General features: G+C 46.2%; 1 protein-coding gene across 1 annotated transcript in view; it reads left to right on the top strand.

The window, feature by feature from the left end:
- Positions 1-9,430: 9,430 nt before the first annotated feature.
- The window catches only part of T265_07822 (hypothetical protein), a gene marked incomplete at both ends in the record, with an annotated part of 39,716 nt that continues 31,982 nt past the window's right edge, over positions 9,431-17,164 (top strand). Inside the window, 4 exons of the mRNA XM_009173451.1 lie at positions 9,431-9,529; positions 9,560-9,643; positions 9,684-9,754; positions 9,789-9,853. Coding sequence (XP_009171715.1) covers positions 9,431-9,529; positions 9,560-9,643; positions 9,684-9,754; positions 9,789-9,853 — 319 coding nt within the window. The remainder of the gene's footprint in view (positions 9,530-9,559; positions 9,644-9,683; positions 9,755-9,788; positions 9,854-17,164) is intronic.

Below are 17,164 nucleotides of genomic sequence, written 5' to 3'. Positions count from 1 at the left end.
CACTAATTTTGGCATAAACCAACCCATCATATGCCTTACTCGTAATCGAAATTCCACCAACCCATGTACACCATGCACCAGTTCCGCAGTTTTTCGTACTGTTTTTATTTCTCCGCTTAGATGCTGAGCGCCTTTAATAAGCCCCACTTTTGTGAGTATGTTCTGTTTCATCTAGCAACCTCCACTTCGAAATGTTTCCTTATGAATAAGTAGTTACGGTCAACTCAAACTAGACCATGGTGACCTGCCAGAATTAGCTGAAATAGGAGACACGCATCCTTAGGAGAGAAATGCGCTGGGTTGCTGGTAAAGACTCTAAGCAGTTATGGATCAGACGGCTCAAAATAAATCCAAATTTCCTAGACCGTATGCTGCACAAAAATGTCCTTATGGCAGAAGCTGGGCCAAACGTAAATTCAAATCCTCGCTAATTATTCCGTAACTTTTGCGACCTCGTGGTGTGTCCTCCAGGTCGCCACTACTCCTTCCTGGTTCACTACGCTCCTATCTAGGACGGCCTCCTTGGGCAGACACCGAATACCACGCATCATCATATGTTTTCTCAATCCGTGAACAAACTCCCTACCTGTTAAACTGCTGCCGCTCTACTCAATGCTCAACTACCTCCAACCTCCTCTTTGAATCGGATCCAGTGCACATCTGAGGCTAGCGACGGCTCAGTTAGTAGACAAGTAAATGATCCTGTAATCATATCTTCCTATCCAATTCACTTGCTTCAAGCCACCGTATGATTCGAATGCATACTTAATTTAAATGTGCTTTGTCGCTGGCCCAATTGTTTTTCCAGCCGAATTGTATCTCATTCCATCGAAGTCCCTACCACGGATTACTCTACCATCTCTATCTAATGCCTGGTGCTCTCGGCTTAACTATGTCCGGCAAAAACTAAATCATAGTCGCCTTTTTCTTTCGCTAGTAAAGTACATTATATATATCGAACGCATCTGAGGATATGCTTCACAAGTTACTTGACACACACAACATCGCGGGACGCTTCTGCTTGACATGGTGGCTCACATTGACACTCATTCGCGGCTTAACCGTAGAGCACTCGCCCTGAATATCACCATACAATTCCAACCGTTTCATTGGTGACCGTCATTTGATTTGTCCCCTCCGCGACTTGACTATATAAGTGTCTGTATGCTGTTTGTTTGTTGGAATCGACTGAGCTGTCCTACTGGCCTGGCTTTTCCATCGACCGAAAAAAATATCTAGTAACTGGAGTATTTTATTAATGCACAAGCCGCATTTATGACTGCTTGGATAGTTTTACTTCGCAGATCTGTTTACACGCACGAGGGATAAAAACCCCATGCGGTGGAAGAGTACTCTTTGCCGGGGAGGTCGCCCTATTATGTTTCATCATGGTGCGTTCGTATACCTGCCATCCCTACAACAGCACGGGTACGGCATCCATCACCGGTGGTTCTGAGCCTGACCTTTAATTCAAGAAATTCAAAAAGGAGTACTGCTCTTCCCTTGTTGATGCTGATGGTGTTGGAACCGTCCTTGGTTGATTATTTATATGACAGCGCCGTAAATTACAGATGAAAAAATTGATCTTTCTTCTGTCAAAAAATAATGATTATTCTTATAAAAAACACATTTGGGACAGCCTGAGGATACAATGCGATGCCCATGGTTTACATCAACGTGCACAACCGTAGCTAATTCCGTCATAGTCAAGGCTACACCGCACTAAGATCCTCCTTGCCAACCAAACAAAACACACGCCCACCTGCTGCCCCCAGGAGTGGACACATACCATATATATATATATATATAGTGAAACAACAGACCCACTAGGGCACGTGAGGCTAGCACCGAAATTCTTCTTTGTCACGCATTTTTGTAGATTGAAGCTGACAGTTGTGCCTTGGGGAAAAGCGACCACCTCTCTTCCCACCCAGATTGTCCAGCTCAACAATTACCTCTAGAAAATCTGGTCCACCATCCTAGAAGTTTCACCCCCATCACCACTTACGTGTTTTGTTTCCTTTTCCACGCTGCCTCTATGCCTATTTACACCAAACTGCACTGTCTCAGGTAGTATAACACCACATATTGACGATCTTATCTTGACGTTGATGGTAGACTTATAAGTGCAGATCCATCCCTATCCCGTCTCGTTCAACCACTTGTTGTCACCACCGTAATTGTGGCAAACGTCCAACCTTTCTCTGTAAGGACTTCTGTCTGATGACTCCTGTAACTCTCAATGCCTTGTTGATCTCATCCAACTTCATCCTTCCCAGCTTCGATCTGCAGTAACACATGTTATGGATGCCCTGTTTGGCCTTTAACCACTCCACCCGATCCGTGTATTGCACCTAAAGGGACCCCTGACCGGGGACAATACTACCAGCGATAATACATTGGATTTGTTCTTCCTGTGTATTCTCCTGGCAGACCCAAAACATCACACCACTCACAGAATCCCAGCCCAGCCGATTCACTCACGACGTCCGTCACGGGGGCAATACAGAAACTGATTTATCTCAGCACAGTGACGGCAAAGCACTGCCACACGAGTTTGTTGGCATTAACACAACTGTCCACTTCCTACTTTGAATGCACTCTCCCTCTACTCTTTTCCCTAACTACAACCAATAGTATAGTCTTTGTTTAGCCCCAGTTGCCTCTATGAGGCGTTCATTTTAATATGCTGGACCATCCGTCAGATCTAAACATCTCGGTGACTTTTGTTATGCACTCCTCACCAAGTAAGTCATTTTCCGTCTTGTGCTTTTGTGTGAACTCTTTCTCCCAAACAACTTTTACGACCGACTCCGCTCCAGCAGTGACACTAATGATTCTCTCCAGTTTCGCTGCACACCGTGAGTCTGATTTTCCAACCATCATTTATCCGTACTGCAAGTCCTTCCACTTCATCATCTCAACTTACGCTTTTCGTGACCCTGGCCATAAACCCAACAACCTTCGGCCACGAAGCCCCACTGATTGTTTCAAGCCTCAGTTCGAATCGGCCAACCAGATCGTTGCAGTTTTGATGCCTCTCCAGATCCGTTGTTTTGGTTACACATCCTCTGCATTCCTGGTGTTTTTCATCACGTATCAGGTAGAAGCCTCCCGTTGTGTCCTCCCTTGTATTTCGTCTGCTCGCCACTTGAAAATCTGGTCTTATCTCATAAGATATGTTCCCATAAGAAAGAAGAGCCCTTGTAATTTCGGTTTCACCCCATGCCAGCTCAGGTGTGACCAAGTCCACGTCGGATAATACCCACCGTTAATCCCACCGTCACCTTTTCGCTAAATTCCCGGCACCCACAAACCCCACTAGTCATGCTTTTATTCTAACTATAACGTTACGAGCATGTCTGACAGTACGCCACCTACCATTTGGAAATAAACATCATTGTTATCATTAATTTTGGGCTGAACCTGGTAGAACGATGGGTTATTTTTACACCTTTTGTAACTATAAACAGCAATGAAGACAGCTTCCGAATGTGTGTGACGGATTACTATGGAAGACCGATTTGTGTGGAAGGGAGCTGTATGGGTAACATTTTGTGGGTGATGCCTCCATCGTAAACCACGTTACACTTGTTCCATAAAGACATGGAAATTTTTTGACGGGCAGCGGATATCGTTTAGGTGAAAAGAGATTCAGAGAGTGGTGAACGGAAACCTTGATCTTTTGATAAGGCCGCGCACTTGAAAGTCCACAATATTTGTCACTGCCATCGCCGCTCAGTATTCCCACAACGGTACTGATTTATCAAAAGCTGCGACGTTCTCAGGCTTACAACTTTGCAGTGCAGAATGTCTATGTATAATGAATCGTTCTGCAAATTATCTACACTGATGATTTGTTTAGGTGAGTTAACCTTAAAGGTCATCAAACACCAGTGACCCTGAATACGTTGCCTAATGTAATGAGATGTCGCGGTGAAAAGAGAATCGCGTGCAATGGACGTAATTTCAAGATAGCTCTTCGGCCGAATTGTGTCACCGATTTATCTAGAAAGCCCATGGCCCTTGCATACGCAAAATATGTGGTCGTTCCTCTCCTTTAAATAATTTTTGCTATTTATGTCCGCTTGAATGTTCGAATGTTGAGCGATGTGTTCATCAACCTTGAGTATTGCTGTTTCGAGTTAGCCTCGCAGAAGCCGCATTGGTTACTACTGAATGAATCTTGCCAGCTTGGATGAAAGTAAAGCTGGAACGTAATGATGAGCTATTAAAAATGGTCTCAGGACAGCAGAGTTCTCCATCATAGCTTGAAGAAATGCCAGGATCACCGTGTCGCCGATCATAGCGGACAGCTGAACGAACCTTCCTGGTACACTCTCACATTTGACCGGGAGTCTACGACGCATATTCAGCTAGCCACATGGAAACTGTGTCGATCACAAAAGTTAGCTGAACGACACATGGCGCCTATTCACATATACAGAGAAAAGTCGAAGGTCCGAGTTGTACGACAGGATAAGTTGAATTTTATTTGTCATTTTCATTAGTACACATCTCCTTCTGGGGAGTTTATGGTCTTCTTGGTGCACAGTGATCACTGAACCATCGACGCCCTGAAATGAGACGTGACTGGTGGACGGAGCGTGTGCATTCTCCAGCACAGCTGTCAAATGTCTTATAGTACTTGCGTGTTTGCACCACGTAGTATGAGTTAGTTCACCTTGTACTTTCCATTACTATAATAGTGTAGCCTTGGGCGTCGCGGTCCCGGGTGATTCAAAACGAGATAGCATATATACCTGATCGTTCGACGGACGTCCAGAACTTGGCCGTTATCCTGTGGGATCTCCCATCTGTTGCAGTGATTTGACGTACGCATCTCTAATTCCAGTATGAGCCACTCGGTTTGAGCGGACACAGTCTGTGTGGCATGCTCAGTAGAGCACCCGGTATTTTTGGCGGCCTTTTGCATTCCCAAGAAGGCTGTTGGTCAATTTTCTAAAGTGGGTCTTACGAATTGTGCGTGTACAACGCAGTTGCGGTTGACGTACAAGCAGCCGGCCTTGTGACAACAGAGGTATCGGGGTCCCTGTGACAGCATTTGTAGGTCTCGCCGAAACCTCCGTGCTTGCATTAGAACTGTCCGACAACAAGCAAGCCATGTGCTGGATGTTCGCAGAGCGTTTTGTGGCCAAAATTACATGAATGCTATGCAATAAATGCGTGCTTTCTGAGTGTTCTTCTAATATGGAAGTAGCACGACATGATATCGTAGCAGGACGCTGCTCCTGCGGCTCTTATTTGTACCAGTGCTTTACCTGATGATTCTCCCCTATTATTTCACAGAAAAAGCCCAACAATTTACGCATGGAGGCCAATTGTTCGTTTTTCACAAAAACATACATAACCGGACGCCTATTACCCATTCTATCAGTGGTCTGAAAGCTATACAGCCTGTATCCATATTAGTTGCTTCAAAATAACTTACCAAAAACTGTGAACATACACTCATTTGCGAACTAATTTGTTTTTTTCGAGAGACTCACCCGAAACCCGGCTGAATCTTTCGTTTGTGATGTTCTCAGGCAACTGAATGTGTCGCACAAGATCGCCTCATGTTTCAGTAGCTACGATATTCGAGATGTCGCGATACGTGTATATCTTTGTAATGTACTACTCAGAAGGTTGCTGAAATTTCGTCGACAGCCCACGACCGGTTTCGCCCTTCTTGGGGCTCATCAGGTAGGCGCAGTCCCCGGGTTTCCGTCAACCTTATGTTCTACTTGAAACCAAATTGCACGAAATTGGCGAATATACACTCATCTGCAAACTAATTTGTTCTCGTGAGAGACTCACCTGGAGCCCAGCTGAATCTTTCGTTTGGCTGCACCGGGCCGCCTTATTTTTCAGTTGCTACGATAATCGAGATATCGCGATACCAAAAACTGTTTATCACGCACGTTCAATTGATATCAGTTACACCTGGTCGATATCATGCTACCTGCCGTCACCTAAGGAAGCGTGATTGGCTCTAGTGGCCTTCTCCTGATTGCAGAACAAGCACACGTCCAGTCTCCCGAAGTTTTGCCAGGACTGAAGGCATATCATTCGCCAAAATAGAACCCAACTATTGGGTACCTACTTGGCAGAGTTGGTGGTGAATGCGTATCTCCTGAGTGTTAAGAATCTTGCCAAATTCATCGATCACAAACTGCTGCACTGCACAGGATAGCGTTCCATACTTCAGCAGAGCACTGCAGGTACCCAACTCTTCATCGGCTTTCCGTCATGTAACCGAAACCCAATCGTGCAAAAGCCTACAAACCCTATGTTTTGTTTTAGAAGGTAGGAGGCTACCGGAAAATGCTTCAACTGCTTCTTTATTCAAGGACGTACCGAACAGCTGGTGCTATGCATAATACTTTTTTCAGTGGAAAACACCTCTTCTAGTTAATTGACTTCTCGCTTGTCCTGCAGGCGACCCACCACACCTTTAGTACACCCATTCGCAACACATCAATTATAAGATGAACACGCAAGTACAACATAGGTGTCATCCACTCATTCGTTTAAAGAATTCCCAAAATCCATGAAGGATGAAAAAGATACAGGTTCCAATACGGCCGATTCTGAAGTCAATTCAAGGTCGGACGAACGCCATAAAACTGGATGTTCAACTAATTAAAGCAAATTGCGAGAAGACGTAGAGTTAGATGATTTCTGGTTAAAGTACATACGCAACAAAATGCAACATTTAGGATTTAAAGTTTTATTCCACTCGCAAATGTTTTTCAGATAACAACATTGTGCATCTGAGGTGCAGCGCCACTATCAGTCATCACACCCCAAGTTTATTACTGCAGGCCGTATAACTGGAATGGCTGACCCAGGAGATTCAAGAGTTTTCAGGTGATTCAGGTTCTACGCTGGTATTTTTCGCAATGCCCATGAATACACGCTCGAGCAGCTAGACAATGCGCCAGAGAGTCTGAGATAATCTGCACGAACAACTAATTCGTATTTTATCGCGAGAGATGACTCGGAGATTACAGCGCGGGGTTACTCACTAGAAGCTTCGTGAATCGGACTCGACCTCTGCATCTAAACTTCTATCTAGGTTTGAGAAACCCGATCGTATACCAGCCCTCGTGCTTTCTTCGTAATCGCATGGCGAACCGGCATCGAAACTGTATTAAAACTGAACGGTTTTTTTACGTGTCATATCATCGAATTTCTGGGGCCGGTGCTTTACTGCATGCTGACTCCGTGTTGAAGCCAGATAACTAGGCAAATATTGTAGAGGGTTCGAAATTGCTGTGATACATCTCATTTAGAAGGCACAAATGCGCCACCCCTAATTCCATATCTCTCAACCCTGTCATGTTCAGTGTAGGGTGAGAGGATAAGCCTCAGAGGCTGCAACAAAAATGCGCACCCCGAAACAAACGGACTTTCGGGACCTAAGACTACGCTAAAGCATTGACCTCCATACATGCGTTCGACAAACGGGTGAAGTGGGGATGAACATGGAGGAACACGTGAAATTTTATATGTGAACACTTCCACGGAAGTAGTTGTCATACGGGCGGACGACGTTGGAGGGAAAACATTGACATTACAATAACCAAGACAGAATGACGCCATACTGTGACATAAAATCGTTGTAATACCGTTTTTTATCGCTTTGGTTTATAAGTAAACGTATTCCATCCTCTGTTCCCGAGCAAATAAATTAAGAATGTTCGTGCCTTTGTAGGTTTGAAGCCCGTAAAACGGAAGGCGCAAATAATGCAACTCATTTCTTTTCTATAAATTGAAATGTTATCCTAATTTTTCATCTAGATGCCCTGTGGAAGGCTAATGTGAGTGAAATGTTGCACCATTCTCTTGGATATTTTACTTTACGAATATTCTACTTTTCGTTAAACATTTGCCTTTGAATATCTTTAGAATACAGCCTTTTGGGGAAAACAAGGGGTCGGGCCCTTAAATCTGCTTCCATCACTGTCTTCCTGCCCTTCGTTTCTTCAAATCTCCTAGCCATTATAATTCCCATACTCTATATTCTAATCACGTTTTGCCTCGTTTTGAATAATTAGGTCAAGTTTTGAATCCCTGGTTTGTGTGCGATGAAGCAAGGGAAATATTCATTGAATGATATCCGGGATTGTCACGTTAGACCCTCATTTGTCCTACCCAGGGCAGATATTTCACTCTAATCCTTCGACCCCGAAAACAGCTGTCCTCCTGACCCTCTCATTTGTAGCCTTCATCCCTGACACGTTGTCGTCAACTCAAGGTCGTGAAGAGGAGATAAATAAACTAAGTCTGCTGAAAACTCCCCTTTTCAGAATGCCCCCTTCCCTGAACAATAGTCGATGCTACTAATATTCACATCCTCAGACAATCCTCAGACAGGAAGTTTCCTGAAACACTTCCCTCAAGATACTGGATCCTGGCATTTATCATGAATTAAATCTTGGTATCTACATACATTTTCGCATGCAGTTGTTTGCCGAACCTTTTCCGTAACCACTACCCACCATGCTACTGATGTACATGCACATTAAGTTTGCCATCCTTTAATCGTACCGTTAATCCTCCTGCACTCATATCCTGTGCATACCCCACCACCTCACTCTAAAACTTTTTCCAGTCCCGTTGACTCGGACTTACCATTCTTAATCTGTTGCTCATCAGCTCAGATCTATATAGTTTTCCGAACTGGAGAACATTGGACCTCATAGTTTATTGGTTGCTTCTTTGTTAGGTAGCCACTGCCAAATCGACCATACACATGCGGGAAACCCAGCTACTCAATTTTATCGGGTGTTGACCAAGGGCAAATCAAACCTCCCATTCTTACTAAGTCCAAACACACTTATTTGCTAGGTTGCACGCCGAGGTGTTCTTTTCTTCTGGCGTACTGGATGACACTGTTCCCATTAACCAGCACCATTATCGGTGAGGGTCATTCTCTCCTCTCCTTCAAGCCACTCACCGCGAAATCAGTACTTAACACCTTTCGTTCACAGTCAACGAAAATCTGACTTTATACCAGTGTAAAAACCTATCGGACCTGTTGAACGTACCACCTGAAACCGTGATCGCCGACCCGAGTCTACGGGTTTGCGGACTCCCACTCCAGAGCAAACTTAATAAACCTACTTATACCGAGGCTCGGGCTATCTTCGGATAGACCCGTACCTTCAGTGAGGCGATCGACATGCCAAAAACCTTCTTAGCCACAAGAAGCTCGACCAAAATTTCCACCTCAGGTATTCGTCCTTGAAAACCGTGAGACAGCGTGCTTTGCAGGCGCAGTTAAGTCATCCAATCATTGGGCTCAGTTTACATCCAACGCCCGACAGCTTCTTCTTGTCCCTCGCCGACATCAGTTCACGCCTGAGTATTCAGCAATATCTGTCATTTATTTTATTTGGAACTGCGTGAATCTTTCATACTAATGTCGGATCAGCTGAATATCCTTGTAGTTGGGGCTGGAGGAATCGGCTGTGAACTTTTAAAAAATCTGGTTTTGGAAAACTTCACTAAAATCACTGTTGTAAGTTGAAATGACTGATTAATTAAGCAGGTTGATCTGGACACGATTGACATCAGCAATTTGAATAGACAGTTTTTGTTTCAACGAGTTCATGTTGGCCGTCCTAAGGCTGAGGTACGGAATATGTGTCTCCTACCACTTATTTGCTTACCAGGTGGCTCGGGAAAGCGTTTTGAGGTTCCGGCCAAACTGCGAAATCACAGCTCTCCATAAAAGTATATTTAGGTGAGTTCTCCCTCTTTGTGAATTCAGTTCCCAGTTCGACCTTCGATACGAACTTTTTCTCCACGTTTGACCTGGTTTTCAATGCTTTAGATAATCAAGGTAGGTGTCGAATTTCCAACGTTTATTTTAATAACACGGTTGATTTCTCGTGCTTTTTCTACGGTACCAATAGCTTCAGAACGAGCAAAAGCGTTGTTATTGACCCACCAATCTGTCATAATGTATATCTGGGGCCACAACTCAGCCGCTCTACAAGTCACCACGCTATAGGTAAATTAGGAAAAAGGTTAGGCGGGCTGAAATGTTTTTAGGACAAACGTCTAGCCACACAAGTGAAAACTGGTGTTCCTGTTTGAAGCATGAAAACCGTTCTTTTAGAGCAGTGCGATTGAAGACTTGCATTCGACTCCAGTTTTCTGTTATACAGGTTTCCCAACCTTGGCTACTGTGAGTTGGGGGTCATCGAGTCGATCCCGACCGATTTCCGTGCCTTTGAAGAATCTCACAGGGATCCTCGCGGAAAGTTGACTAATATAGCGTAACGTGCTAAGAGCATCTCTCAAATTTTCCACTGAAAGGCGGAGAACTGCTGCACCTTAGTGGATTGTTTAACGTGAGCACTATCGACAAAAACAGATTCTGCAGCCATCATAAAAAGCGAAGACGAAGTGACCACCAAAATCAGCTCAAAAACAAACCGCTCGAAACGAATATATTGAGATGGGATTTTTCCGAAGTAGACATCTATAGCGTGCAGACTTGCGAGCTTTATGACTGAAACCACATTTTCTATCAATTCATGGACGTAAGCGGAACGAAAACTTGAATCGTGTGTGGGTTAATCTGAGAATGTGTAGAGGTTGAGAAGTATATCCTTGTGTTGTTCGTGCTGGTGTGGTAAAACACGTCAGTTGATAGATGAGGAAAGTCGTAATACGCGGACAAGTGTTAACTCGCACCTCTGCACGGAGAACGGGGATGAACGATTACCCTAGTTGGTGAATTTTACATGCGAAACGAAGTGTAGTTGTGTTGCGTTGAGAGTTTCCCGGGCGGTGAGGAATATCGTACACACTTGTACACACCGTAACATGAGTAGATTTGTGCTGTTGGATTGATGCTGCTTTGAATTGACCACGGAAAACAACAGTAGTCACTTAGCAAAAGGCGCGAATTCCCGTTGAGTCCAACATGTAGGGGCTGGCGTATTTCATTAAAACAACCTTTGCACAATAACTTGACCGATATCGCCAAGGAGAAGAGATGATTTTGAGCAAAAAATAGCAGCTTAAAAGTGCTGCAGAAGCATAAACTCTGTCTACGGTGATCTAGTTCTATCCACCCCCAACTGAATCCGTTTACGAGGCAGCAGCTTTTAGTAAACAAAGAACGTGATCACAGCTACCTATACTTAGCTAGCTTCTTACATCTTGAAATCTGCAGTTTTCTTATAGGGAATATTGCCCATCAGACCAGACAAACAAACAAGGTGTGTTGCTGGACTGGTTTTATTATCACAGCTCTTTGACCAGCGTACTAGTAAAGCAACCTTCATTGTGAACCAATGGTGCACTACTGTGCAGTCTCGCTAGCTAGGCCGGGTAATGGCTGTCCATGTGGACAAATAACTGTGCGGGTAAATGATTCTTCCCAGTTTACCAAATTGAGTAAGTGGGGTTGGACGATGTTCTCCATCTTAAGCCTCTGAATCAAGTTTGAAGTCAAAAGATAGCGGGCGATAGATTTTTCTTTGGGGACCCGGAGCCGATGACTCAATAGTCTGACCTGGATGCACGGGGGGCGCAGAAAGTAAGGCATCATGGTCTCCTTATGTGGCTGCACGCAACAGGTGCCCTGTGAATGACGCCAGAATCTGTTTTTTAGAATATATCGACAGTATTGAATTATGCGCCGGTGGTCACGGTCAACTGTTGATGATCGGAATGATCCGTCTCGAAGACACTGGACCTTACCGTGGTGTGACGGTGACCCATTGAGCTATAATGGAGGGTGTCCGCGCGACACTCGCAGGGTCCTTCACATCAGGTTGGTCAGTGGTTAGAGGCCTGACAAACGCAGCCTGCTGGTCCTCCAGGTTCGAGGTTGGGACGTGTGACTACTTATTCCGTAGAAATGATAATGCATTTCCATTTCCCGCCAAACACCACTGCCTTGCGGTCAGGCCTTTGAGCCAGAGGCTTTGGTTTCGGACCCTAATCTTCCTCCTGTATAAGTGTGGGTGCCCTAGCAGTATCGCAACCTACGTACAACCATGAACTGCACATATAAAAATGAACTCATTCCACGTTGGCCGTTGCGGGGTGCCATCAACCGGGTCACCTTGCTTGTTGCGTTACAGCAGGGCGGTTAAGCGAAAACTGGCTACCGCTGACGCCTTCCTTCTTTCCCTTTTACATACTTTTCCTGCCCCCTCTCCCCATCCCACTGATTGCTCTATCATTGTAGGCTCATCACTTTGGACTGATGACTCCGTTCGTACTGCATCGGTTTTGCAAGCAACATCTGCGCGTCATCCGACACTGACATGTTCAACCATATCGGAAGCAATCTTCAAGACTCGACGACCAGTGTATCTGGTCGCATTCAATGTCCGCACTCTGAAGGAAGCAGTTCAACAGGCTGCCCTTTCACTGGACTTGCTTGGCATTGGTGTGTGCTGTGTGTCAGAATTCAGGATGCAGGCACAGCTGTTGGGCTAACCGCCCCATCACTCTCCACTCACCTCCGGCTACGCACCTCTGGTGATTCAGAGGCTGTTGCGGTAGGATGTACAGAGGTTAGTGTCGTCCATGACTGGGTACCCGTTAATGGTCGCCTCTGTGCGGTTCGTCCAGCAACGTCTTTGAAGGAGTCCGACAAGGAGGAAGTTGATCAATACAGCAGGGCGGTTAAGCGAAAACTGGCTACCGCTGACGCCTTCCTTCTTTCCCTTTTACATACTTTTCCTGCCCCCTCTCCCCATCCCACTGATTGCTCTATCATTGTAGGCTCATCACTTTGGACTGATGACTCCGTTCGTACTGCATCGGTTTTGCAAGCAACATCTGCGCGTCATCCGACACCGACATGCTCAAGCATATCGGAAGCAATCTTCAAGACTCGACGACCAGTGGATCTGGTCGCATTCAATGTCCGCACTCTGAAGAAAGCAGTTCAACAGGCTGCACTTTCATTGGACTTGCTTGGCATTGGTGTGTACTGTGTGTCAGAATTCAGGATGCAGGCACAGCGGTTGGGCTAACCGCCCCATCACTCTCCACTCGCCTCCGGCTACGCACCTCTGGTGATCCAGAGGCTGTTGCGGTAGGATGTACAGAGGTTAGTGTCGTCCATGACTGGGTACCCGTTAATGGTCGCCTCTGTGCGGTTCGTCCAGCAACGTCTTTGAAGGAGTCCGACAAGGAGGAAGTTGATCAATCCAATCAATTCAATTTATCAGCTATAAACAGTGTGCCATAGGCACATTGGTTCCAGCTGCTATAGTTTCGATCACCGGAAAACGGGAAATTGGAATACAAAACCAAGCCTTGGAGGCGAAGATATGCTTAGTTTGTTTGGAAATTGGGTAGCTACCCACTGAAGGCGACAGCTTTGATGCACGAGCGCCATTGACTGCGCGAATGGACCATTTCCGCCAATGTCAATAACCACTGATCATTTGAGTCCCGAGGTTCCCATCCAGGAAGGCGGCAACTGCCCACCCGACTTAGTTTACTGGTTATTGGTTTGTTGCTTCGTTGCCAGGTCATACATTGTCCACTTCTCGGTCGCTTCCACTCAGCACAGGGCTGGGCGAAAAAAGCTCTGCGAGGCAGATGGTCTTCTGGCATGCGGAGTACATGACCCAACCAGCGCAGTCTATGAAGCGTGAGTAATTATTCTATTGTGGGGGAGTTCCTTCTCCCTAAAACCACTTGGCGTACCTCAGCACTACTACTGCGATGTTCTCACCAGACCTGACCAGTGCTTTGGAGACACCGATGATCAAACACGAACATTTTCGGTATATCCTTTGCGCGTAAGGGCCAGTTCTCTGATCCATAAAGCAGTATGGATCGCACCGTAGCAGTGTAAACTCTTACCTTGACAGACAAACTCATGTCACGGCGCCGTAGGTGTCGGAGGTTTGCAAAAGCCGCCCTGGCCTTTCCGATTCGAGAAATCTCATCTCCAGCCAATCCACCGGGACTTATACAGCTGCCCAGGCAAACAAATTTATCCGCCACGTTGATTAGCTCACCTGCCAGCACCCACCCAATCTTGTAGCAGCACTTTACACTTCGCAGGTGTGAAGCTCACGCCAAACCATGCGGCAGTTATTTGGGTTATTTAAAATCGTTTGCATTTGGAAAGGATCTGGACCAAGGAGAGTAATATCGTCTGCATACTCAATGTCTGTGAGGGGACGTCCCGAGAGGATTTCGACTCCCGAGGTTCCAGAGGCAGGCAGAGAAATTTAAAGCAACATATGAATAACCAAAGTTGAAAGGGAAGGAAAGGAGGACAGCCTTGTCTTACACCACTGGGCTTCCAGTATGCGCCCACGGGAGTTCGCATACCGTGTCCTCATAAGGGAGAGAAATTGAAAAAAGGCACCTTTGGTCACCAGAATCAAAAATAGCTTTCAAATCCAGTAAAGCTACTAACGTGTGACCCCTGAAGGAGTGGTGCTGTTCAGGAATTTTTCTCAAAGTAAAGATATGGTCAATTCACTTTCGACCAGGGCGAAACCTAGCTTGATTCCCACGAATCTGTCTCTCCCGACAATCCATCAACCTGCGCAAAATAATGCCAGAGAGCACTTTAGATGTGACGGATACCAGGCTGATACCACGATGGTTTCCGCATGACGTTCTTGCTCCCTTTTTGAAAACTGGGATGACGGATGCTGACTGGGAGCACCATTCGGCTGGTATTCTGCTTCCATTCCAAATCTTCTGCACTAGAGTTGTCAGACTGTTCACCAGGACCTCGCCACCTTCTTTGAAGAGCGCAGGGTGTAAACCCTCCGGGACAGGTGCCTTGTCGCGCTGCAAGATTGAAATCTCGCGCCCGATTTCGGTTGCTGATAGTGGATTGGTGTCAATTTTCCATTCGGGCCCGTTTGGTTCTTCCAGCGGTTGTATTGAAGGACACCAGGCGAACTGTTCTTTTAAATGCTCAGCCCACCGCTTGAGACGGCGCTTGAGGGAGAGATTTGCTATTCCGTCTTTTTCGCATATTGTCTCACTGACACATGCCTCCTTTTGACCTGCTGATCGGATCAGTTGAAATAGGGTGTGGCGGTGCCTTCAGCGAGAGCCTTCTCCACCTCCAGGGCCCTTGAAATCCACCAGCGTTCTCTGTCATTCTTCAAACTCCTGATTATCCGGAGTTTGAGGGATCTGTGTGTACCATTATAGTCGCTAGTTGTTGGTATGACCTTTCTGGCAGCAATGAAATCTGATCTCGAAGATATCCAGTGTTCATTGAGTCGACTCAGATGGGCTGGACAAACAGTTCTGAAACCTAACAGTATTGCTTCTTTAAATAGCCTCCATTTATCCTCCAAGCGATCTTCATCGTCCAAATGACTTTGTTTCTAGTGGCTTTCTAGCCAGATCAGCTCGATACTCTTCAGCTACTGAAACTTGTCGAAGTTGATAAACGGAGCTGCTCTCTTTCGGCACGCGTAGTGCTGGCGGAAAGTGAAGTGCTAAGCAGGCCCGCACCATGGCGTGATCAGAGTCCAGTTGTGTACTTCAGAACGAACGACAATCCTTAACTGAGTACCCCCATCGGTAACTGATAGCCTTATGGTCCAATTGAGTCCACGATTGTCTTGTGGTAGGTGGTCTTCAAGTAACTGGGTGTGCGCGTTTGTGTTGGAAACTCGTACTGGCCAGGAACAGACCATGATCTGCACACAATCAAAGAAGCCGCTCTCCATTATCCGTACACTCAGCATCGACTCCAAATCAACCACCTGTGTTTCTTCCGGACTTAGTCGTCCAACTTGGGCATTCATATCACCCGCCAGGATTAATATATCCATCCTTCTTGCCGACCGAAGTAGTCATGACAGATCTTGATAAAACTCGTCCTTCTCAGTCTCAGTACTGCTATTTGTTGGGACGTATGCTGATATGACAGACAAACACTATTTACCACATCGACCTGCGTTAATCTCAATGGAGGCAGACAACCGTACAGCACAAAGACGCTTTTACTGAGATTCAGTCCAGTAAGGGGTTTTCAGCCTTGGGGCTGAGTGCAACTGCCACACCATAAATACCACAAGCCATTGCGTCAGAATCACTGGATGGAGCATCTGGGCTCATCCTAAGCGGCTTGAGGAGCACGATCGAAGTGGGGTCTTGTATGCTTGTTTCGGGGACACAACATGCATCGATAGAGAGGGAAATTAAGATTTCAGCAACCTGAACTAGAGTACGAACATTGAAGGCTGCAATGTGGATCAGATTGTTTTTGGTTAGTAGGTGATTATTTTGGTTTATTTTTCTTGGCGATAGTTGAGTGAAACAGTGGCCGAGGGGATTGGTGGATGGGTTCGTTGCACTGAATTGTGCGATGGGTTGAGAAATGGAAGTAGAATGCCGGTGAGCGAAGAGCTGCAAGGGAAAATGATACTTTCCGATGGTCCGGGCCGAAGAAGGGGGTTTAGTTGAGGTACCCCACCTTGAGCCTTTGACTCAAAAGTCTGACCCACAAGTCAGTGGGGGAATGTAGGGTTTTGTTCGGGGACTCTGACCCTAGCCTCTAACTTAAGAGTCTGAACCGTTCCCAGGGCCAGTGACTCAATAGTCTGAATTAGTTGGCTTTAGGGAGCCGGCCTGGCCCGGGCGGTGCAGGTGCAGGGTGCGCACAGCAGGTGCCTTTTGAGTCTGAACCGTTCCAGGGCCAGTGACTCAATAGTCTGAATTAGTTGGCTTTAGGGAGCCGGCCTGGCCCGGGCGGTGCAGGTGCAGGGTGCGGAAAGCAGGTGCCTTTTGAGTCATCAAATCGTCAACGACAGCATGACATCAGTGCTCAACACCAATGCTTCACTGCCGTACAGCCATGACTTATTTGAAAGCCTTATTGTAAAGAAAAGAATAAAGGTGGATGGGGGAGGGACTTAGTGCTAGCTTAACACAATCATTCCGAGGTGCCTACACCTCCAGACATTCACTCACGCAATCTGGACAGAAACTGACAACAAGAACGCCACTGACATCGGGTGCCAGCCATATCTTGTAGTGTCTCCAACAAGGCACAGTGAGGATCACGCGGTCCACATCCTGGAAGGCGAGTAGCACCGACAGCACCCAAGCGTTTCGTCATCTCCTTCATACTCCTCTGCCAGGTCATGGGTTGGCCACCTCTCTGTTTACGCCACTCCGAATCGGG

The sequence above is a fragment of the Opisthorchis viverrini genome, assembly GCF_000715545.1.
Source record: "Opisthorchis viverrini unplaced genomic scaffold opera_v5_186, whole genome shotgun sequence".
In the NCBI taxonomy this organism is placed as follows: Eukaryota; Metazoa; Platyhelminthes; class Trematoda; order Opisthorchiida; family Opisthorchiidae; genus Opisthorchis; species Opisthorchis viverrini.
The sequence above is the reverse complement of the archived record's forward strand: the minus strand, read 5'-3'. Positions and strand labels throughout refer to the sequence as shown.